We start from the raw sequence: 25,888 nt of genomic DNA on the forward strand, positions 1-25,888 counted from the left end.
AATTGTGTCACAAGTTGCTGTGGATTTTCTCTGCATCAAACCACTAAACTTGACTATTTGCTGCCAAGTGCCACCTAAACGTAACCATACCAAAGTTGCTGTCATCACTAGCGAATATGATTTTCTAAAAATTTAACATCTTTAAAAATATATATTATTTATAGATGTTATTTATAGCTCTATATAATTTATAGATAAATCTATAATATTTTAAGAATGGAATATCTGTAGGGTAGTGTAGTGTAATGAAATGTGCTTTCATTTTACTGATACATTCATTATCTGCATATTTGCAAAAACCTGAAATAACAACAATGTCTCAATGTCAATAAAACAAATAACCCACATTGGGTAGTTTATTTCACCTGTGATTGTAATTTTTTTAGGGTTGTTCATTTCTACTTCTTTCTTTCTGTTTTGTCCATGCAACAACAAAACACACCACTTATATTGCTGTTATTTCAGGTTTGGCAGCAAAGATTTTAATTTGGATGAAATATGAAAATGGACCACTCAGGTCGTTGTTAGATTCTTCGCTCATTGAGACAATTAACAGCTTTATAAATGTGTTTTTGTGTTTCTTCTCTGTATGTTTTCATTGAGCTTTGGCCTGTATATTTTCCTTATTGTCATCTCACATTTGTTTGCCCACTGAGCTGGAGAGTGGTGAAGTTTTTCCTAAACAGCAAAATACATTTAATAGTTCTCAGATACACATGTATGAATATAATATAAAGAATGGGAGAATATAATAAGCAATTAGGTGAGCTATGAAGAGTGTCCATCATATTATTTTTAGTAGCTGATTCATTCCTGTCTGAAGGTCATTAAAAAATACTTTTTATTAACCCTACCTGAGCACTTGCACACTCATGAAAGCACATGCACCCAGCCATGTAAGAAGCTCTGTAAGAGGCACTGCTTTTGTCGTTGCAGGATTTTTAACACTGGAAACAGAAAAGACGATCTTGGAGCCAATTGCAAAAATTGCACCCTTTTTTCTCAGAGTCATAACAACCAAATTGGAGCGCACACTCTTCAGTGACATATTCTCTTTTCCGTTTCTGAAAAGTCCATCAAGGATAAATGTCCATAAATCCTCTTACAATAACAAAAATCAAGCTTTATAACTTCTGATCGGCCTCATGATTAATAATAATTTTGATGTTTCCTTCGGTATTCAAACTAATCCTGTGGTGGTTGTCTGTACATGCAAGATTAGATTGCAAAGAGGAACTGATTTTTGCTTTACTTTTCATTTAGCTGATTGTCTGACTCCACGGTACTATTGTACTTCCTGTTTGCATAAGTTATATGGTGGGATACCTGGTGACAAAATGTATTAATTAATAATTAAGAGAATAGACAATAAAATAGGCTACAAATGTCCAAAAAAATTATTTATTTTTTTATTATTTTTTTACATTGCTCAATCATAGAATGTCCCATCAATATGGTTTGTGTATCCCTTTAACATTGACACTCTCCTGTATGAATTTACATAAATGTTTTTTGGTCATACCTGAAAACCACCCAACATTTTCAAAACTTTATTTTCATTTTGATTAAAAATGTACACTGCCAAATGATGGTTTATTTGCAAAGCACATAGTATATACTGAGTAATAATGTTAAGCATGTATGTAAGGCAATATAAGGCAAACATCATATTCACACAATGAAGCAACATACGTGAACATCATTTATGGGAGTTTCAGGCTGATGGAAAAAAAAAGGCTGCTTTTTAAACTTAGAGTTGTAGAAGATGTGATGTGAAGGGTGGCTCGTAAAGGCTAACTGTGTTATCTTATGATGTGTAATGTCAATGTCTTTCCTCAAACTATATATGTGGGATGTGGATAATCGCTAATGAGGAGACATCTGACAACAACCAACAACAAAAGTTAGAAATATGGGACATGGTGTCAAGATGCCTTGTACAAAAGTGAATGTATATTTTATGCATCGTAAATTTTACACAGTATGAAATGCAGAGTTGTTAATGTGTGTGCAGAAACAGTATGGACACGTACAATATTCAGCTGATTTTACTTTCACCAGCTGACTTAATTTACTCACATCTCGAGCGAGTACGCACTCATAATGTACAAGCACACTGTGTTCATTTTCTGGCGATAATTGAAAGCCTTTTTTTTCTCTGCTCGTGGATAAGCTACAAAATGAACTTCAGAACTTCTTCTGTTTCTATAGAAACCAGATCCCAGTGGTATTATTTTAACGTGATGATCCTGAGGGACCAAAAGGAGAGTATTGAAAATAGGATATGATGCAATGCGTTTTGATGTCTTCAAAATAGAGTCCTGGCAAGGACTCATAGATTGGATCCTCATGAAAATGCGGTGTTAGATTCCTGCCAGACAGCATGTGACATCATTACTGTTACAGGACATAAAAAAACTAAGGTTATGGCAAAAGTGACCTAAACTGAAGAGAAGTGAGTGATGAGTCTTCATGTTAAGGATTTATGCAGTGCAGCTTATTTCATCTCTTAGAGACAAGGAGGCACTGATTGATGCAGTGCTCTCCCCATCGCATATTCTTGTCGGTTAACATACACACACTTGCAAATACAAACACAAATCAAACACACCCCGCTTCTCACAGGAAATCATTGAAGTAATTAACGTCCTAGCGTGCTCCCTCGTTGCTGCTCTGATTGGCTGAAAGTCATCCTAAGAAGCTGCTCTGCATAGTTCCCACAGGTATTTTGCCAGAGTGAAATTATCCCAGCGCTTGCCAGGTACCAGGGGACATCATCAGCCCATGTTAGTGTGTAAACATCTTTGTTTTCCCCAGTGACCCTGTGCCAGTGTCCCCAGCCCACTCGGCACAAGTCATTTGTCAGCCTTGATTTAGATTTATCAACACATAGGACTCTCGTGGCTGGAGCTCAATCTGTACTGCTGTTCAAAAGAATCCCAGACTTTAACAAACATGGTTTTGGTAGATCTGAATGGGGCGGGGGTTGAGAGGGTGGTGATGGCGAAGATGTGAAGAAGGGGAAGAAGAAATTAAAAATTTAAAAGAGATGAGGGTAAGAGAAAGAAGGTAAGAGAGAGGTGTGAGAAAAAGCCGATAAAAAAGAAGACTTGGAGGCGGGGTGGTGAGGTCCGTGTGGCCGTCGAGGCTTCAATTGAAAGTAGCCGAAGTGGTGTGTTGAGATTTGAGGGTCAGGCTCCAAAACCAGGGGCTGAGAGCGAGGATAGAGTGCTAGAGGTGCGATAAGAGGCAGAGGTGTGGAGGGTGAAGAGGGGTGGGCACCCCTTTGTGCTATAGAAAGGTGGAGGGCTGACAGTCTGTGTGTGTGTGTGTGTGTGTGTGTGTGTGTGTGTGTGTGTGTGTGTGTGTGTGTGTGTGTGTGTGTGTGTGTGTGTGTGTGTGTGTGTGTGTGTGTGTGTGTGTGTGTGTGTGTGTGTGTGTGGAGAGAGGGCTGTGCCTTGAGGAGAACAGAAAAAGAAGCCAGGTAATGGAGAAAAAAAATAGCACAAGGGAGGTTTGGGCGATGTTCAGATGATAAGCCAAAGCTTTAGTCGGAGGAAATAGCTAGATGAACACCTGGGAAAAGGTTAGCTGCAAAGTGGAGGGGCAACATATCTGGAGGATACAGTTGAAGATACGGAGGGTTTCACTCTTTAGGAAGCGGAGATATGGGATCTCTTGCACGGAGAAATTAGATAAGAGAAATAGCAAATGAATTCCTTTAATCTGTTATTCTCAAGACATATGACTTTATGGTATGTGTTAAACTCTAGAGGGAAAGCAAAAAAAAAAAAAAAATCCCAATTTATGCATGAAAGTATTAAATTTTGGTACGAAAGGAATGAACAAGCCTTGATACTTTGAAACTGTAAATTAGAGTGACGGAGCTTAATGTTTTTAAATTGGCCATGAATGTCTTCTGCTCCCAACTTCTTTGAATGCACCATATTTCTGTATTAACGTCTGTCTGTTGTTATGGTTGCCGGACTTCTATTAGAAATACAAAGCTCAGATGTGACATTATTAATGAATGTGACTGTTTATCATTTAAAACGCATGTATTAATATGTATTTTTTCAGGAGATTCTTTTTGAATAATCTTTGAAAATGTGTTGCCTCTAGTCATTTATAAGTCATTAAATCAGGACAAAAATATATTTTGAATCTTCTGTAACAACATAATTTATTCCGTTAAAATATGGAATACGGTGTATAACTATCTAATAAGCAAAGCTTTCCTCCCCTCCCCCCCGGTAATAGAAATTGAAGGCAGAAGATAGCCATTAAAGTTTGACTGGAAGCAGCTGTGAAACTGTGAAAACAGTCTTTGATTAAACATATTAAAATCAGTTGTACTGTTCACTATCATTTTAGTGTTGGCTTGGTCACTAATGGGCAAATAAGTTTGACTCCGTTTTATTCAAGAGACATATTTGTACCACCAACTGCTCAGAAACCATTGCTCTTAAGGTTAATAAGGCCGCAAGGTTAATAGACTACGATAGTTTCATCCATGTTGAACTCTCTAGCTCTCCGTCACCTCAAAGGCAAACAGAAAAGAAGTCTCAGTGAGCCAAATCCAGAGAGTAGACATGGTGTAGGGAGTGGGGATTGTTACAGGCGATAAACTCGTGGGTGTTCAGTGTGTTTTGAGCGGGACCATTATCATGTCGGAGAACCTCTGTGTCATCGCCCCAAAGTTCAGATTATTTGTGCCGAACGTTTTTCCTTAGACACCTCAGCGTTACAGTAGAACTCGGTGTTGACAGTTTGACGCTGTGGGACAAATCCACAGCGCACAACCCCGCAAATGTCAAAGAAAACCCCAGTTTCTTGGACAGTGACGTTTTGCCCCTCTTGAAATATAAATGAACAGCTCGCCCAGCTCATTGCTTCATTGCTGTAGGCTTTCTGAAGCATTTAAAGGGTCTGTCGCCAACTCAAAATTTGATGTGCGCTCCCTTCTCGTGCCCATGGTGAAAGCATAAATGCACTTTTACCAGTTGTCAGAAAAACTCTCGTAGCACAGGTGGCGATGATCAAGTGATGTAACTCTGAACACTCATTCATCTTAGTTATAGCTTCCCCTCTACCACGCATTTTTCTTTGCTGCATCCTATTAATGTGCAACGGGAACAGTACATAGTCATCAAATATTAATACGCAAGTCACCTTAAACATCGTGAATTTACATCATGTCAAGTATATTTTCTGTTTCCATGTGTCAAACTCATACAATGCACATTTTCAACTTATAGAAAAGAAAAGTATGTAGTTATATTTCCTGATACTTTCCTGATATTTTTGTATCACTTTTTCACCTCCCTTCAAAAATCTAAACAATAATTTTAGACTTAACATATATGTGATTCCCGTATTCAGCATTTTCAGACACTTAATTCGTTGACTGACGTAAGAGAGAGGTGGGTACTCGAGTGAATCCACTTACGTGTCCTTTTGTGGAGTCATTGAAATGTTTATCAGTCAGTGTTTTGGTCAATTCAGATTTCATGAGAATAATGTAGAAAAAAAAAATCACATTTCACACAGTTATGAGCCAAGACCGAAATTGTTAAAGGTTTAAAAGGTTATAAAACTAAGTATTTTCATGGGTCGAGCAGGTTAAAAGGAAAGTTGTGAATGCTGCTGAGATTTTAACTGGACATTGTTTTGGAGGTCCATCTCCATTTCCACGGGACTGACAGTTTGAGCCCATGACCTCTCTTCCACCTGCTCCGTCATATGTGCAGAAAGGGCATCTTCTCCTTGCCACGTCATCAGCACCAAGTTGTACATCGGAAATGGCTGACAAATGTTCTGTCTTACTTTTATAAACCTTAAATGACATTGTCTCCTCTACCATCCTGCCGTTGGTGAAGGGCTTCTCGTGCTTCGTAAGGATGCGTGCCACTTCAAAAGATGCCTCTGTTGCTGCGTTGGCGTTCTTTGTCAGTTTGGTGAATAGAGTCTTGTTGTTTCTATTGCTCAGTGCCTTTTTCCTGTTCATAACCTGCAACCCGCAGGAAAGTTCAGCGCGGCACTGCTGTCGCCTCCGGTGAAGTGGCGCTTAACATTGCATCTTTTACAAACGGAGACTGTTGCTCCACAAATGAGCGGCACATCATTTAGTTGTGAGGAAAAACTCGCTTTCCAATTCCTTGTAAAAAAATAGTATGTTTTCTGCCTTATTGGTCTGGTTCTTTACTGGAGTGATTGCGAGTCCAGTGGCAGTGTTATTACTATGAAGTTTGGGTGCTTGTTAATGCTTGTGCTATGAATTTGAGGTTTTTACATGCTGCATTTTCAAGGCTTTCTCTTTGTTGGGCCATAGTTACTCAGAAACCAACTGATTACTCGCCAGCAACTTGTTGGAAATTGACAGCAGACATTTTTTTTATTATTATTTAACATATCAAGAAGAAAAGAAAAATGGGTCCATCAAGGATTTTACATTGGTCACAAATCTGACCGACTTTTGGTGATATTACAAGTTATGGAACTGCATCTGTACCAGTTGCTGGTGGCAACACTATGTTCCACTGAGAATAATAAGTGCTGTTGACAGAATATTAAACCTGCAGACCTCCGAGGTCGGTCGGCACTCGTCTGTTCATTATTTCCTGAAGAAAGCACATGAAGCAGCTTAAATCTCAGCTAAAAATAGCTTCGTGTTGGTGTTCATTTCAGTTTTGGCTTTAAAATTGTAAAATCTGGCTTTACAATGTGTTGCTGTTGTCTGCAGTTTATTCATTTCATGTCTTGCATTTTGTTATCTTAGTCAATTTTTTACATTTTACTTTGTGTTAGTGTTCTGTGACTTTGTATTCATCGTCTACTGGCGACATGTTTTGTTTCGGTGCCTTTCCTGTCTCATTAACACCTCAGCAGTGGTTACTAAGGAGAAGTGACTCCTCATTCACTCTGCCTGACCAGATTTTCCATCCAATTTGGCATTCATCCCACTGATTCATTAGTCAAAAGCAATTTTCTCTTAACTTCAAGCTCAAGGCACCGGCTGTGAGACAGATGCTTTCTTACAGCTAGTATCCATAAAAATGCAACTTTCATCTGGGTTGCTGAAGCTGAATTTATGTCGAAAAATCACATTGTACAATCATTTATTACATTTGCCTATCAATAATTGTCATTGATCATCTTTTTAGAAGAAGTGAATTGATGTTTAGACCGTCTGTGAATACACTTTGTTTAGTCACTTAAAACCTTTCACAAAATCCTTGTCTTCTTCACAGGCAGGACTGTTCCTCATTTCAGGCTGGATATACAGTGTGATTGCAGTGAGGGAGCAGAGGGCTTCTATGTTGAAACTAAGATGGCACGAGTGTGTGAACAGGGTTTGAGTCCACAGGGAGATGTGGGTTAATGGTGATGGTCTGGGTTGGTGTGACCTATCTTGTAGTGTGAGCTCTGGTTTTAATTGAGTTAGTCTGGCCCCGGTTGGTATTCCGGTCAGTGGGTCAGCGCCTGCAGCCAGGCCTCTCTCGGCTCGTTCGTTAAAGTGATGTTCCTCGTCAAGTGTTCAAATCACACCGTTTAATTGGCCTCCAGCCCCCTGGACTGGAGCCAACAGCTTTTCCTTTACATGGTCGTTTTCACAGTAACTTGCATCACTTTCTTGGTCAATTGCAAATCTTTTAAGAGGGCTGAGTGCTCCCAGCTTTGTCAAGGTGCCTGGATGGCAGTTTTTTAGAAGCATGACACCTCGTGTCATCGAGGGAAACTGACATCCTCTTTGGTCTCATTTTGACGTTAAATTAAGATTTCACATGAGCGCAGAGTAGAGGGAAAAGTGATCCAAAACCCCTCCAGCATAAAAATGAAGGAAGCTTTAAAGAAAAGGAGCATATGGAGCCTTTAGCAATGATAAGACATGTGCGACAAAGATGATTTTAAACGTCTAAATTGCAGCACACAAGAGTGCAGAATGGTTTGAAAGCCAGGAATTTCACAACATGGCTGAGATGGGGTGTTTTGTGGAATTGTATTTCTATTCCCACGGCGCACAGTGTCAGGATATGGACAAAGTTGATCTCTGAGGAAGAAGCAGGGTGCTGGCACTTGTTGCCACATTGACTATCATTCAGTAGGAAATTGCTTGAAAGATAAAGGAACGTTTATAAAGTTTGCCCATCACATAATCACATAATCCCCCACAGTGCCTCTCGTGGTATAATGGGCCTCTGTCTTCCTCTGCCTCGGACAGAGCACCTATTATGTCATCAAAAAGAGACGATTAGCAGACGAAAGGGGAGATGAAAGCCAGGGCACCAACTACCTGTTCACAAAGGCCGTAATTTTTACCGGTAATTAAAGGCTTACATTTCCCTGACGGATCATCAGGGGCCACAGAACAAATGAGGAGAAGGAGCAACAGAGAGGAAAAGAAGCAGGATTCTCCTCTGTTAAAAGCTCTCAGGCTTGTAATGGTAATTAAGGGCTTGTCTCTGGAGAGGGGACGATATTAGAACTGAAGAGAGGTGGCGGAGGGGGTGGGCCCCGACTCTTTTATGTTCTCATTGCCCTTACTCATTCCTCCACTTATTCTGCCCAAATCCTCAAATCCACTCTTTCGCTGTAATTCTCACCCCTCCAATTCCCCCACCTCACACCAACCTGCTTCACCGCAATGCAGAGTAAAAAGTAATCAGTTCAGCCTATCGTCATTGTTCCACATCAGCTCACCGCTACACTATGAACAAAAAAAGCTACATCTGTACATGCCGTAGGGCTGCTTTGCAGATGCAGGGATTCTAAAATGTTTGCAAAGCTGCTCGATAAAGCAGAGCACATTGTTTTCTGATGGTGTGCAGCAGGAATTGTGTTTTGGCCCTCCTCCAATTAGAGCCGACTCTTATGTCCGCTCGCCATCAACTTACATTGACAGAGGTCCCAAGTGTGGCAGAGTACCTGTCTTTGTTGTATTCTCTGTCCTGACAGAGCCTGCAGAGCTGCTGCTCCCCAGCACATTAGGCGTCGTCATGGTAACCTGCAGGCGGCTAAAGAACAGAAATGTTGACAGACAGATTTGGACTTTTCTGAGCTCAGTGCCTGATACAACCAGAAAACAGTCAAACACACCTGCCTGGTCGCGGTCCTCTGGAGATGCCCACCATCACCACCCGCTCCTCCCCCATCCCCCCTCTGCATGGAGAGATAAGCACGGACAAGAAGTGGGATTGGATATTTTTAGCATTGGGAATTGGAATGAGAATTTCAAGCTGGTGAAGCTGGCTCACTGTCGTTCACCATCTTTCCTCAGTGCTCCATATTCATCACTTTCTTCCTCCTCCCTGCTCTTTCCTCTCGTTCTCCTGCCCTTGACTCGAGCACGTGTATTTTAAAAGTGTGCTCACCGTGGGGTGAATCTGAGGCTGCATGTAGTTTATATAAGAGAGCGCACACAAACTGTATCGTATGCAGCATTCACCAGGAACCGTCTTCACCGCCACCTTCCACAATAAGCCTTCCATTTCTACCCACACGGACGGATGTACCTCCGTTTGCCACATGTGAGCACACGCAAAAGTAGATACACACTTTCAGGTATTGCAGGCAATCTTAAATACACCGTAAAGCACCAGGCAACCCAAAGACAATTTAGAGTATATGATGTTTTTGTTGTTCTAAGCCACAAGTGTCTGTGTGCTGCTCGTCTTGTTGACTCTCTTATCCCCACTGTGTGCAGAAAAAGGATTACACAGTACCATGTGCATTTTTTCATGCTTGTTTCACACCTTGTGGGGGAAGAATCCTGACTGACAGGACTTGTATCAGATTCTCCTTTGGCGTTATCCACAGGAAATCTTCACAAACACTCTCCTGCATGGTTTCCTCTCTCTCTCTCTCTCTCTCTCTCTCTCTCTCTCTCTCTCTCTCTCTCTCTCTCTCTCTCTCTCTCTCTCTCAGTCAAACACGCTCACATATAGAGTGGATATGAATGTACGCACTTTCTGCTCGGCCATTTTAATGAAAGCTTAAAATACCCGAACCCTGAGAATATCAGTGGAATATCACAGTTTGGCATAAAAACTTGCACAGTAACTTTACTTCTGATCACTTTTCACTTCAGATGAAGGATTATATACCTTTATATGGAATGAGAAAGCAGAAAAATTGTATTACGATCCTGAGTGGCAAACATATTGCAACATAAATCAAAGGCAGATGATTTACCCTTTTAAGATTGATTTATATTTGTGGGAATAGTGGAAGTAAAGCTCCTGTATTTTCACAAAATGATGGGAAATTGTTGGATTTTGTGGTACAATGACCACACAATAGATACAATGTGTCATTATTGAGGTAATAAAAGTTTGTGTGACAAAAATTGCTCAATTAAAGTAGAAATAAAAAAAATAAATGTCTAGTTTTAAATGATTAATAGGTGTTTTTTAACTATTAGTGAGGCCGTATTTAGGTTTGTTGTCGCTGAATACAACTCAATTGCAATAACAGCAAAATAATAATTCCCTGTAATGATATTATATGATATATATATAATGCAATATAATAATACAATATAAAAACATACAATATAATATATTAACCCTATTATGGTGACTGTATGGAGAGAGTAAGAGTTCATTTATGACCCCCCTCTTCCTTTGGATTCTGACTTCACTGTGCAGATTGATGCACAGTATGTTGGGAGTTTGTAGAAATCTGTTTTCACATTTGTCTCCTCGACTGTGAGTTTGCACGAATGGGCAAATGTGTGTGAAGTCACAACCAGTGCGGAAGCCAATCATCCCAGCTCAAAAAGCGAATTAGACAAGCAAGAGTGAAAATTTGAAATCCTCAGTGCACATACTTTCCTGTCGTCCGAACTTCATTTCGATTTAAAATTTTCAATTTAGTTCATCAGTTTCTTTATAAGAGAGAATGAATAGATCTGTTTCTGAGCCTCTCCTGTTGTGTAGTGAACATTGTTAGTGGAAAATCTGTTTTGGACTCAATGAAATTCAAAACAATCGTTTTTATGTCTCAACATAATGAATCTTTTATTTTGCTGCATGCTATTTTAAAGCACTGAAGAATGAAAACCAGACAACATGTGATAAAGAAACTGATGCACGCAGCTGTTTCCCTTGGTAACATGCTGTTTTTGAACGAGTACAGTACAGTGGAGCAGAAAGAGCCGTGATCACTTGGTTAGTTATCCAATTATGATATTCGTACTCTTCGATTATTCAGTTTAACTTCAGTGATGTGGTTATTTTGTTTGTTCACGATTGAACCCGGGTAACCACAAATTATCACTGAAATAGTACAGTATATTTTTGTGCCACACTTTTCAAATTCTACAAAAAAACAACAACACCTCAACCTGTTTGCTCCTCATCGTGCCTCCCCTCCCACCTGCACAGGGCAAAAGAAATCTAACAAATGAGCAAAGTGCACTTGAGGCTGAGAAGAACAGCAACATGTGATCGCGCTTCTTGTGCCAGCCTTCACCCTGCTTTGAAAATAAAGTAGTAAGAGAACACTGGGTTGTGCTTAAGACCAGAGTGTGTTATGAAACTTCAAACCCACTCGAACTATGACTGTTTCAAAAAGCTCTCCAGACTGTTGCTTATTCTCCAAAGAAAACATGGTGGTGGCTGTCACACACAGAGAAACGCACAATCCCGCTCTGCTCCGAGCAGTGGCAGGAGAAAAACAAGGAGCCTATTCAATGTATTCTCAGAGACAGAAAAGAAAGAAAGAAATGACATGACGTGCATGTGTGTGTCTGTTCGTTTATAATCATGTTTGTATGCGCATGGTATTTTTGTTTTTTCTCTTTTCCTGCCTGTCTGTTCATTCATCTGCCCTTCTGTCGGCGTATCTGTCAATCTCACTGTGTGCTCTGTGCATCTGTGCTGAGTTTGGACAGCATCTGCAGAGTGTTTTCTGTGCAAGGTTTGTTTTCCTCTCCTCTGGCTTGAAAAGTGTATTCCTCTGTGTGAATCGCAGCGCCAGTTCTGTGAGGCCTAATTATCCCAAATACTGTGAAATCAGCTAAACATGCACCGAGAGTTGATGCAAATCAAATTCATGACCCAGTGTAGCACGCATTGTTTGATGGTCTTTCAAACACTTGAGCACTATTTCTGGTCTCTTACTCACTTGCTCGACCGTCGCTCCTTTCTTCATCTTTTTATTTATTCATATATCTGACTACACAGTAAAGAAAGACCTGTCGGACATGAGGGTTTGCGGGTTTTCTACAAGCTTCCATTGCTGCATCTGTCCACTAATAGAGGTCTTCTTTAATGATTCATTTGAAAGGCATAATGTAGTTATTTATTCTGACTATGCGGGCTTTTCACAGCCCATTCACTTTCACTTCTTTTTTTTTAGGTTGCTTTAGTTATGAGAAACTGCCAGATGACTATAATGGGCATTGTTTTTAAGTGACACCTCGTCCCCTTATAGTGTTTAATGTCAGTGTGCTGACAAAGTAAGTCTTAAAACTAAGGAGGATCAACAAAAGCTAGATTTATACCTGAAGTTTGTTGTTCTACAGAAAGAGTTTTGGGAAATATGCTTATTCCTGAGAGTACTGTAAGTATGAAGTTACAGTCAGCAGCTGGATAGCTTTAAAAAAAAAAAAAAAAACTTGATAGCCGGGCTCTATGCAACCACAGCATGATCTATTGCCTAACACAATAAAAACAGGGTTAGGTTGCGTGCCACATGAGCACTTTGAGCAGAGAATACCAGGTTCGAATCCCGGCCAGGTCGACCATTTACAGCATGTTTCCTGCTCTCCTCCCACATTTCCTGTCTCTCTTAGTGTTCCTGTGTAAGAAAGGCAAACATGCCCAAAATATATCTTAAAGCAAAAAAAAGCCTCCTTTCTAAAAGTCACAAATTAAAAAACAAGTTTTATCTTGTTTAATTGGCATAAAAAACAAAGTTTAAAAAAAAAACAAGTTGTGGTTTTACTGGAGGTCATGCGTGGTTATGCCGTGGCGTTCTCGCAGTGACCTCCTGGAGTCTCTGCCGGTTGCTTGGTAACCTCACAGTGATGACAAGACTTCATGAAGTCTCTGCGCCCCAGTTAAGCTGTTTCTCTGTTTCTGGTCTTTATGTTAAAACAAGCTAACCAGCAGCTTGCTGTAGCTTCATATTTACTCTACAAATATATATGGTTGTTTTCTCATGTAACTCTCAGCAAGAAAGCAAATAAGCACATTTTCTACAATGTTTAATGTCTTGTTTTGTTTATTTTGATTTGAACCAACAGAGATTTCATTTCAAGCTAAATGCTTGCACAACAATCCTTTTTGAAAGAATGAGGTTTGTCTTAATATAGAAATTTCAGTTACAGCTTTCCACAGGGACAGTTGAAAGGAGTCTTTTATATGAAAGTCCTGACATACAAATAAAGGCCAGATCACAACGGGGATGGGTCCTCAGCACTCTGTACAACTTGACCTATCAACTCCGCTGCACACCCAATTATAATTAGGGTTAAGCTTAGAGTTTTCCACCAAATATTAATCTGTAACTTGTGGTGGACAAAGAGCCGTGATCAATTTAGTGTGGATGACTTTCAGAGACGCTGGGCAGAATTAAAAGAAAGGACGGATTGTAAGTCTCATTTCCATCAGGCGCCGTGACCAACTCTCAGCCGGGGGGAGGATGTCAATCATTCAGATTACATGGATTTGTTCCACACCCACGCTTGTGTGAAGGCAGAAACAGCACACAAAGACGCGCACATGTGAAGAAACACACACTCACGAAAACACTTAATCATGCTCTTGTGCTGTACAAGACGCACATTCAGTCAGAGGGGGATATTTTTCACACCTAATCTTGCCAAGTCTTGTAATTGCACATTTATTTGTGAACTTCAACAAATGAAACCGAGGTTTGAATTTTTGAGTTATAACCAAAAAACGGAATTCATATTAATACACTTGTCAATAGGACGATGGAGTTATTGACTGCTAAAGTATTCTTTAGATCAGTGTTGCTGGCATCCTGTCACATCCTTTGGCTTGTTTTGTTCATGTGCATCAGTGGCACGATGTCTCAGCGTTTGTTGAGTTTTTATCCTGCTTCCAAGTCTGAATAGGTCTATGACAATTTCCTTTTCTACTACAAAATTATTAGAACAAAACATTTCATGACAATGTCACAACAAAATTTAATATATATTAACATTCTTCTTTTTTATTATGCTTTTTTTCTTTAACCACCAGTGATTTTCTTTTTCTTTTTTTAAAAAGCATGTTATTAATGTGAAAATTTATCACCGTAGCATTTGTTTTTGAATCGGTTGAAGTAATCTTGAAGAAAAAAAGGCCAAATATTTTCATTTTTCAACTTTTTATATCAAGAATTAGATGCCATTCTTTGTCTTTTGTAATTATAAATCGATCATATTTGGGCTAATTTGAAGACATCACATATTTTAATGAATATTTTTTATTCTTTTTTTTACAATTTTAGACCAAACGATTAATTGATTGTGTTCTCTGAGCTGTTCCCTTTGAAGCTTCTCTGAAGCCAAAGGTCATAAGTTAAATTTGATGGGTGTTACTTGCTCACTCTACTCCTCTTTAAAATAGACCGCTGCGCTTCTAATTACCCAGAGTTCAGACATGTGCTTCTTTTGTTATGCAACCAGACACACACACACACACACACACACACACACACACACACACACACACACACACACACACACACACACACACACACACACACACACACACACACACACACTCTCTCACAGATTCTTAATGCATTTCAAAATCAGAAGGGTCTCGGTAATAATTCACCTTCAACATCAGTTAAAGTCAACACAGAAACCATCCCTGTGAGTTACCCAGGGTTACGAACTGCTCGGAGACTATTAATAGATCATAGTAATAATGACTCTGCTGTGAGCTTTGACAGCAGGAAAGAACAGAGAGATTTAAAAAGCTGCTCCTCCTCCTTTGTAACTTGATCTTGTGCAAATTACTCACACCATTGTTCCGGGCCTGGTTAATAGTCTTTCAACCATCTGCTCAAAGACCAACCAGCTTGACATCATCATCATAGTAGAAACCACATTTCTGAAAAAGTTGGGCCACACAGCGGGGGCACGTGCAGAATGAGGCCTGGCAGTGTCGCGCTGAAATAACCATGGACTTCCAGGGAAAAGACGTCGCCTTCTCTTAAATCCGCATCAATGACACCCTCACGCATATGAAAGTCATCCATGATGTGGACACTGTTGCACCGTCACACCATAAAAGATGTTGGCTTTTGCACCTTTGCTGATAAGTCTGGAGGGTTCCTTTTGTCCTTGGCACAACATCCATGTTTCTTTAAATCAAGCTGAAACGTGAACACGTCAGACCACAGCTTGTGTTTCTTTCAGACCATCTGAGACGAGCTCAGGCCCACAGAACGCGATTGTTTCTGCATAGAGTTGATATATGGTTTCCACCTTGTAACAGACTTTTAGGTTGCATATCTTGATGCGGTGTTATATGACAGCTTATGTGGCTGTATTTAACACAATAACATGACGGTTTCTCAAGAAACGCCGTCTGAGGGCTTGAAGGTCACGCACATGCCACTGTGCTTTGTAGCCTTACCTTGAATTTTTTGACAGAATTTTGCACAGAAGATGTTGAAAGACCTCAATTCTGTGCAGTCATTGAGAAATGCTCTTGAAATGTTTGACCATTGTCTCATGAAGTTGGGCACAAATGGTGAGCCACAACCCGTCTTTGCTTTGTAAAGCCTGAGAGTTTGATGGACGCTCTTTTAATACCCGATCGTGATGACTTCACCTGTTACCGGTTCACCTACTTATTGTGAAAGGATTGAAAACATTGCAACTAGAATATCCAAATTAGTTTGAATGTGGTGCAGGTAAACAATTAATTTGTTTTTATATATTTACGAAATACAGTTCATTGGTCAGTGAAAACATTGGAAATCTTTTCTCTGTGTTTTTTTCCAGTTAAATAAAGGTTTATGAGAATTGGCAAATCCCAGATCCTTGTTTTTGTTACATTTTACTGAATATTAAATTATTATTTCAGCTGTACAATGAAATGCTGAAGAAGTTCTCCAAACAGAGAGGCAGCTACATTTTAATAAGGTCAGGACTGAATTGATAGAGCTCGTTACAGCACAGCAAAGTCAGCCTTCCTGCCATTTTATCCTCATCGCCAATCACTGTACCATTGTGTAAGACTTGTTTTGGGCAGCTGTGGCTCAGCTGGTAGAGCGGGTTGCCCACTGATTAAAAGGTTGGCAGTTCAATCCCCAGTTCCTTGATGTTAAGTGTCCTTGCACACTGAACCCCAAGTTGCACCTGTGGTCAGGTGAGCACCTTTCATGACAGTTCAGCCACCATTGGTGTGTGAATGTGTCCGTGAATAGATTAACAGCGGGGAGACATTGCAAAGCACTTTCTAGACTGTTATTGTAAAAAAGTGAAATATAAGTGCGGACTATTTACTTTATATTTCTGTAAATCAAGCATTTTGAATAGCGCACATGGGATTTATTTTGTGTACAGTCAATGGAACAATGTTTAAAATGTAATGAATTGTATGTCATTTTCCTAATAATAATAATGCTAAAGTTGAGATTGACGGTTCATTTTTCATTCATACTTTTTAATCTTTATTTTTTAGCTGCGTGGACCAGAAGAGCGTCATGTTTTGATAAAAGTCCTGTGGTATGATCAAAAACAGCTACCAATGCATCATGTGCTGTTGTTTTACCAACTATAAATAATACTTTATTAATAAGTTTTTAGGGACCAGCTGTCAAGGCATGAAAAAGGCACATTCATGTTTGATGGTTAAATCTGACATAAACAGATGCTGCAGTTTATCAGAAGGAATTACCATCTTGAAAAACAACTTCTAGTGCTCCATATCTTTAAATATGTAGATGATGATGCTGCAGGTGCACCCGCCTCTCCTCCCCCCTACTGGTATTAAGAAGAAACAGAGGTGGCTGTTGAAGTGTTTTGGGGAGTGCTGCATTTGGATTAGAATGAGGCAGCAGGAGGCCTTCTGCAGTTTCCTGTGATTCCCAGGCAGCTCAGTGGAGACTTCCTCTCCAGGCGGTGGCTGCTGGCAGCATGACATTCCTAGTTTACAATTGATCTGAGGGATAAACTAACAGCATGGGGTGGATTTACAAACACAGGAAAAGGTATATGCTGCATCTGTATCACAGAGAGATAGCAAGTTTTAACTGAAGTAATTTTGTGTAGTGTGGTTGCGCTGTCTGACTATAGTGAAGTGCTGCTGCAATAAGGCCTGTGTGTGTGCGTGTGCATGTGTGGGATCACACGCAGGAGGTCCCTTTTTTGTAGGTACAGCATGTAGCCTTAGTACAGCCTGGCTGTGCACAAATACCAAGCTGAGAGTGGCTGTTGAACTTTGGAAATGTCATCCGCTGCTGCTCACAGACAGCACTATGGGTTCATTCCTGGGTGTCCTCCCATCCTCCTTCCCTGTGCACCTTAAAACTTTCCTTGTGCTGAGAGTGACCTTCTGAAGTCTTTTGAAGCTGTGTGTCAGTTGTGGACAGTGAGGAGCACAGAGGATACAGGCCCTTAGTTCAAACACTAACACATCTTTTCAACATAACCCCGCCAGTATTGCTGTGAAGACGTGTGACCAGTGACCACTGATGAGTGGTGCAGCCGGGGTATCTGAGATCAAGGTGTTGAGTGTACAGCGGGCTCAAAGATCACGTAGAATCCCCCGTGTAATCTAATACAACAGGGCACTCTTGCCATAAATATTTAAACATTTAGTTTTGACCGTGTCCAAAAGGATTTGACTAAATCCTATAGTTACTTTTGAAGGTGTCGTTAAGGTCCAGAGTTTCCCTTAGATTCTCCTAAATATGACCGTGGGGAGCTGTCCGTGGTGCTGAAACGTGCTGCTCTGGATGAACAAATGCATTCCCCAAACCAGTACAGTTTACTCTGCACTCCTGTTCATAAATCCTGCTGTGAAACAGAAAAAAGCGTCTCCTTCGCCCCACCCTCATCCCCTTCATGCCTCTCTCTCTCAGTGCTTTCCAAACGACACGCCTCGAAGAAATTCACAGTGCCGACTCTCCCGAGAGGAGTGTCCTACACCGTAGAGTTTACTGTATGTGCTGCATGATGAGCCGTCCTCCTATGTGCGTGTTGTTTACATGTTGCTGTGTGGTTCTCTGAGAGGCAGCAGCATGTGATTACGGCACCCGTAGACCTGCTCAGGACGCCACTTCATTGAAACGCAAAATAAACATGTGCATAATATGCCACCAATGCTCTGTCTTTATTTTAATACATGCGTTGTTCACGGACATTGAAGGTCTTGCAGTGGTGGTAAAAGGAGGCATGTTCAAGCCAAGCTCACGTTGGTGCTTCATGTAATATTTGGGTCGTAATTTATTTCCCGTACTGCATCAGTGATTTAACAAAGTAATACCGACAGCATTTTTGCAATAGATTTAAAGGGAAGCTTTTTCAAATTGGTCCTGAAGTGTCACCTTTTTCTTCATTGTGAATACTTGCCTGCTGAACCAAAGAGATAAACCATCCATTCATAGAACAAAGACCCCATTTGCTCCCAAGTGACTATTACATATGCTTTCACATATCAGCTCTCAGCAAGCTGCAGTTGTTGACTCCTGACCTTCCTTCACACCCAGCAGCAGTTCTAAATAAAATAATGTCATTGTTTGTCTCCTCTCACTTCCTCTCCCATATTTTCTCTCATGGCCACAGTCTCCAGGGGGATTTTATGAAGCTCTTGAGTGCCCTCATGTGTTCGTTACTTTTCACTTGCTTTCAGATTAGTTCACTGCGCTGCATGTGTGTGCTCTTGACCAAATGAGTGATTTAAAACGTTCTCCTTGTCGTTTTGTGAAAGGAAAGACTGTCTGCTTTAATCACAGCTGCGTGTCCCCCGAGGACAGTCGAGGGTGGGAAAATGTTCAACTTACATGTTCTCTCATGCGACCACATCTCGCATGAAATTATAGCACAGATTTGTTTGTGTGTGTGTGTGTGTGTGTGTGTGTGTGTGTGTGTGTGTGTGTGTGTGTGTGTGTGTGTGTGTGTGTGTGTGTGTGTGTGTGTGTGTGTGTGTGCGTGCATGCGAACGTGGGCAAGTGTGTGTCTCAGCGTACGTGTGTATGTTGCAGAAATCATAAAGAATTGGCAAATGCGAATGTCAGCACTTGTCACCAACGAGATAACATGAAGTGTCTGTGTTGGAGTTAGTGACTTTGAAGGCGCTTGTATGATATGATGAAACATTTTGTGAGCATGAAATGCATACATTCAACAGGACAGCAGGACTATCAGGCATAACGCATGACAGCATGTCATCTCCTGTCTTCGCAGGAAGTGCTTTGAACCTCACTTGCCGGGCGTTTTTTGGCTACAGTGGTGATGTCAGCCCACTCATCTACTGGATGAAGGGAGAGAAGTTCATAGAGGACCTGGATGAAGAGAGAGTCCAGGAGAGCGACATCAAGTAAGAAACACACAGCCGGAGTTGAATTGAAGCATTTTACTGGACTTGGCAGTGATGAGGAATTAATATTAGATGTGGATAAATTTACCGCAAAATATTAAAGGACGACACCAATGGGTTTGCATGTTTTAGCCCATTAACTCCAAATTGCATACATTAACCGACCATTTTCCAGAGATTTATTCGCCGCCTTCCAAGCAGCTGCTGTTTTCCATTTATTTTGCTATGGTATGAACATCATGCAGAGACTTGAAACCTGTTATAGATCATTATCTATTTGTTTTGTCACTTTTGTGTTTTTGGTATGAATTACATTGTTGTCCTGTGGAAATGGCCTTGCAAGAAGGTGGGAACAGGATAACAGCATAAACAACAGAATCACATACAGAACTGCAAAAAAATTGAGCAACTAAAAGTAAAGTGAGAATGCTTTCAAAAGGAATGTACAATAAAAAGAGAAAAAAAACTCAATTAAATCATTATTTGTTATCATACCCGTCATGGATAAATATTGCTTCATCTTCATTCCCAGTTTCAAAAAACACTTAAAATGTTTCAGTCAAAACAAATAAAAGCTGCCAAACAAGGCAATTATACTTTGCCCACATAATGGAAGAGAGACCATTTAAAAGCAGCCCGTCTTCATTCGTCTCCCTCCTTGTGGTCTAACACATTTAAACAAGTCCATTCCCTGGTCCATGTGCATGTTTCCCATTAGGGCTGTTTGGAGAGGCTGCAGCTCTGGGGAGACAGCCCTGTCAGATGGTTAACAACTGCCATTTTTCACACCGCCGCCACTATCGCTATCTCCCTCGCTGCACCCACCTATAGCAGCATGCAGATGGGCCACGGGGAGCTGAGGAGGAGGAGGGCTGTAAGGGGATGAGAGGGAGGGGTGGAGGGAGGCAGCAGACAGGGAAGAAGTGGAATGAGAAAAGAAGTATGGTACAAGTCAGTGAGGAGTAAAGTGAAGCAGACACATCTGTGATAGTGAGTTTTCTTATGCACTGATATGAACATGTAACAGAAACAAATCTCGGTTGAACCACCACGAACTGCTCTCCTGTCTCTCGTTGCCTGTCTCTTCTTCCATTACACCCTGACACCAGGGTTCCCTCGTGCACTGGATGAGGGGTTATCTTTTCCATAATTCATACCAATATTTCATGCAGCGGATCAATAATATATTCGATCATGCGCTCTCTGTTGCTGATGCTGCTACCCCAGACTTTTTTCAGATCCAACCAGTGCCTTGGTTTTGCTTCCGTAAAGGTAGCCGGAGATATGTACCAAGCAAAGAAGGAGAGCAATGGATAGAAAAGATAGGAGCAGCTAAACAGGAACAAATCTGTGCTTCCCCTGCAGCCGAGCGCTTTCCCTCTTAGACGCTACAGTGCATACGTATATAAGGGTTACCTCTCTTTATCAGGCTGGCACCCACACACTTTTAGCTTTATTACTAATGCATCAGCAGCTAAACTTGAGCACAGAGAGGAGCGCTCACACCTTGAGCTCAGAGTTTCTGCAGGCATTTACTTACACCAACTCTGAGCTTATTGATTTGGAGGAGTTCATTTCTATGGTAACCCAAGCCCATAAATTCTCATTTGCACGACCGGGATACAGAGCTGTTGCTGTTATCATAGCACGGATGACTGGACATTAGCATAGCATGCAGAGATTAATAAATTAGCAAAACAAATCTGGCTCAGCATAATGAGTTAGGTGATCGATACATTATTGAGCCAATTCAGTTGGCGTTTTGCAGCTGACCAATGAAGAGATTGTATGACATTAATGAATAAGTTGGAAATTGATCACTAAACGAGCAAACACAGATTGTGCTAATGAGATAGGGAGAGAATGTGTCTGGAAAAAGTGCCTGCAGCAGCCAGAGGCTGAGAATGAGTTCATGATTTACTCATTCTCCTAACTTTATATCCATAAACTCAATCACCCGAAAGGAAAGCGGAGGAGTTTTACAAAACTTGCACAGAATTGTACAAATCCGACACAGTCCGTCTGATTTATCGATGCAGGAACACACAGTTCAAAATCTCTTCATCCCAACTGTTTTGGTGTGTTAACAGCTTTCACTCAGCTCTCATCTTTATCTGTGTTGGCTGACCTGGATCTTGTTATCCTCCCAACTTTAGGCCCTTCTCGTCACCAGTCAAAGTTCAGGTGGTCATTATCTATCAGGTTGTGTGGCATCGAGCTGTGTTGGCTCACATAGTGTGATAATGGAAAACGGGTGGCTTCAAAGTACCCCCCACTCCCTGGAGAGACATGAATTATTCCCGTGCCTCCCTCTCCCGGCGCCCCGGCCCCCATCCCACTCCACAACAAGCTCAATATCATCAGCGCTGCCTCAGCCTCTCTGCACACAGCCCATGATACACTTTCAATTACCGAAGCCAAATCTCCCCAACAAGCTGTCCTTATGTGCAGTTTATCGGCTTGAAGGCGAGAGAGAAGTGAGATGCTTGAGAGTCATTATCCCCCTACACTCTCAAACACACACTCGCAAACACTCTCTGCTCATCCCACTCCTCCTTCTCAACTATCCGTACACACACACACACACACACACACACACACACACACACACACACACACACACACACACACACACACACACGTGCGCACGCGTGCAAACACCCTCACATACAAACAGAGATCTTTTTTTTTCTCATTTGCACTTTGTTTCCTCCCAAGTGTCATTTGTGCTGAAGGTGCTGTAAAAGTAGGCTAAGTAGTGTGTCTAAGGTATGAGGAAACATTATCTCCCCATTCTCTCCTCCATCAGGCTCAACCAGCCCAGCGGGGGACACTCATTTACTTTATGGAATATTACTTTTGCTCCTTCTTGCCGTTACCATGGCAGCCGCTATAAAAAGATTTTCTTCTCATCGCCATTATTTGATTCACCCCCCCCACACACACACACACACACACACACACACACACACACACACACACACATACATATATACACAACACACACAAGCTGAGGAAGATCCCTTATTGATTTTCATTTCTCATATGTTTTGAGTACAGAGAAAGAAATTAACATACAACATGAAGTACTTCAGGAAGCACAAAAAGGGGCTTCATTTGTACCACAGAAACACACAGGTGTTGCAGGCAGGTATTGCGTAACATTCGTCCACCGTAACACAATGTCTGTGTACCAACTTTGATTGATGCACTTGGTAACGACACTCTTGAAACCCCATCACATACTGTTTACACTGAAACCATGCTCTTGTACATTAGTACAGTTCAGAGGCAGCTGCTGCTCATCTATTGCTGTCCAAACTGGTGCTCCAGAGAAGCATTGTTCAGTTTTGTTTGTCTCGCAGGGTCGTCAAGGAGCATCTTGGTGAAAAGGAAGTGGCCATTTCCTTGACGATTGACTCTTTGGAGGAGGAGGACCTGGGAAATTATTCCTGTTATGTAGAAAATGGCAACGGACGTCGCCAAGCTACCATCCAGCTCTTCAGGCGCGGTAAGGCCTCTTTGACATTTCCCACTGCAACCTTGGACAGTCTTAAACTCCCCCACCCTATTAATTTACCTTTGCATTTAATTCCCTATTAAGTGGTTTTGCAGTCAGAACAGTAATCTTATTTCTCAGTGTCTGGCAGCATCATATATTCTGTCACCTTAGTTCAACTTTATTGAAGCTAAATGATAAATAAAATAATCAAAGCCTGGCTGCACCGTTTCATCAAATGGAAATTGTCTAGGTATCTTATGCATTATTTTGTACATATTTCCCCGAGCTTCAGAACTCCACTTAAATGTGTCATTTCGTTTACTTGTGCCCCAGTGGCTGTGCAGCTATTTTGGCTGTTAGCATGACTTGTCTGAAGCTCTTTTCATGCACTGGTTGTCACCCTATAAGAGAGGTAATTTGATGACTGTTTAAACAGTAAATTGGTCCTCGGCTTTTCCCAACAGGCCAATAAGTCCAGCATACAATTACATTGGAAGTCTTTATATGTGTGTTTCCCGGCTTTAATCTCTGTCTCTGTGATCGTCCTTTGTAGACGGTCCAATTCCATTTGAGTGGTCTTTGCAGTCTGTCGACAGCTTCATTTAACTCTCTTTGTCAAAGCAGCAGTTCCAAGGAGAGGGATGCTAAGAAAGACTCCACGTCAAGCTCTCTCTCTCTCTCCCTCGCTCCCTCTGTCTTTCTCTCATCCACATAAATCTGATGTTTATTTTATGTTCCCTCTCCATGAATGTATCACTCATAAGCCCTGCAGCAGGTCTAATGTCTCTGCTGGCCGCCTTTCCTTCCATCTCAAAAGAAAGAGAAAAATGGATGGAGAGGAGGCAGAAAGAAGTGGTCAGTAAGCATATACAAATTAGAGAGTGAATATTATTGCTGATTATGAGTTAGAAGCATTGAAGTTGTGGAGAAGGCCAATAAATAGCTGTTTAGGGGGCCAAAACAACCGTGCTGTTTTTCTGAGACACATGCATTTGTTATTGTTTATAAAAAAAAAATTACATCAAGGATAATGCAACAAATGATGCAGAGAGAAGAGATTCTGCAACGTACACTTTTGGGTATTCTTGCAGAGTTGTGTAAGAAGATCGATGCCACGCTCATGTTTGTACGGTGAATACGAAGCAAACACCAGCAGCCACTGTGTGTAGTTTAGCACAACAACTGGAAACAGCAAGTGTACTGGATATCTTGCCACGCCTAGCCAAGAAATAGTCCGACACATATCCACATTTATCCTATTGCCACTTTTTTTTAGTTTTTTTTATTTAATTACTAGAAAAACAAGATATGGCAGGTAAGTTAGAGAACTTTAAATGTGCCAGAGGGCCTTTAAACAGAGCCAGGCTTATTGTTTTTTTCATGTTTCCAGTCATTATGCTAAGCTAAGCTAACAAACGGCTGACAGTAGCATCATATTCGATAGGCACGTGTGAGAGCAATGTTGATCTTGACAGGTAAGCGTATTTTCCCAAATCTATTTCTTCTATACAGCCAGTCATAGTGTCTAGGTCTGAAAATTGAAGCCAATACGAAAGTGCAATACCATTCAGGACTGCTGGGGCTGGCACCAAAAATCCTCTGGCTCCAATAGACTCCCTTTCAAAAAGCTTAAACTTGTTTCATGAAATACAAAGTCAGTACATTTTTTTTCAACAAGTCATTATGGTGTCATTAGCTAAATTTACTGCTTATGATCAGTGTTCTGGTTCTTCCTCTGAAAATAATTCCATAATTATGGACTAATATATGGATATTGGCCGTCAAAGAGAGGTATGTTTCGGGGCATGTTTGTTTGTTTGATATTTCATTGATCAAGTGTAAAAATTGAATTATGAGCTGAAATTACTTTTAAGAAAAAGTAAGGTTTTATACCTTAAAACGAATAGTATAATAACTAGTAAAGATATGTACCTTTGCTGTATAGGGAGGGCATTGCGGTTGCCATGGCAGCCTCGCAGTGTTACAGCCCACAGTGTAACAGAGATATAAGGTGAACCTGTTCTGGCTGAGCCCACCAGGTAAATGCTGCGTTAATACACACCATAACTCATCCTTCCCCCAGCTAGGTCTCCAGGGAGAGAGGGAAGAGATAATGGGGAAGAGAAAAGAGGGGAAAAAGAAGGTAGAGGGTTATGATGGAGAGGGGAATGACAGTGAGATGAGTAAACTAAAGCCTTTTGTTTTGAAAAGGCCTCCATCCATGTCCAGAATTGTCACAATCCCACTATGGATGACAGCCAAAGTGCAGAGCTGCGTCATTGCTGTGCTGCTCCAAAGAAATGAATCCAATTTCTCATTATCTCCATTTTTTTATTTTTTTTTGCCTGTGTCTCCCTGCAATATGCCCTCTCATTTTTCTCAAACTCATTACGAGCCTCATGTCTCTGAAGATTGATTCTGCTTCGCTCAGAGCTGAGCTCTGAAACATGCCGACGATTGTCCAGCTTTCCAAGCAAATGTAAACGTGTCCCGTAAGTGCCTCATTCTGTGAGTTTAACGGAGAAATAACGAACAAAGAAACAACCTTTGAGTCCTACCTGGTGCAGAATCAATAACCAGTTTAACGTGTTTACATCAGGCAAAGCTGTAAATGGAGTTCCCTCTGTGATTGCCTCAGCAGTTTTGAATATTGTGTGGTGTGTATGTGTTGTCCTCAGCAGAGCTCATGTACACCGTGGAGCTGGCAGGAGGGCTGGGAGCGATCCTGCTGTTACTCATCTTTCTCATCTCCCTCTACAAATGCTACAAGATTGAGCTGATGCTTTTCTATAGGAGGCACTTTGGCAGCGAGGACATAGATGGAGGTAAAGACGGCGCAATGCATCTCAGAAAAACTCTCTCTTTGTCTTCG

The 25,888-nt window shown here is 41.1% G+C and overlaps 1 protein-coding gene across 5 annotated transcripts in view; it reads left to right on the forward strand.

The window, feature by feature from the left end:
- Positions 1 to 25,888, forward strand: part of il1rapl1a (interleukin 1 receptor accessory protein-like 1a) — a 160,993-nt gene that overhangs the window by 129,114 nt on the left and 5,991 nt on the right. For 3 of the 5 annotated variants that reach the window (XM_069707061.1, XM_069707064.1, XM_069707062.1), the window contains exons 7-9: positions 19,382 to 19,514; positions 22,880 to 23,025; positions 25,695 to 25,841. In XM_069707061.1, coding sequence (XP_069563162.1) covers positions 19,382 to 19,514; positions 22,880 to 23,025; positions 25,695 to 25,841 — 426 coding nt within the window. The remainder of the gene's footprint in view (positions 1 to 19,381; positions 19,515 to 22,879; positions 23,026 to 25,694; positions 25,842 to 25,888) is intronic. The other 2 variants (XM_069707063.1, XM_069707066.1) reach the window with 1 other exon arrangement.

Source organism: Brachyistius frenatus, unplaced genomic scaffold, assembly GCF_029030835.1.
Source record: "Brachyistius frenatus isolate BFR_SWC_R1_liver_20210118 unplaced genomic scaffold, ASM2903083v1 Contig_66, whole genome shotgun sequence".
NCBI classification, from domain to species: domain Eukaryota; kingdom Metazoa; phylum Chordata; class Actinopteri; family Embiotocidae; genus Brachyistius; species Brachyistius frenatus.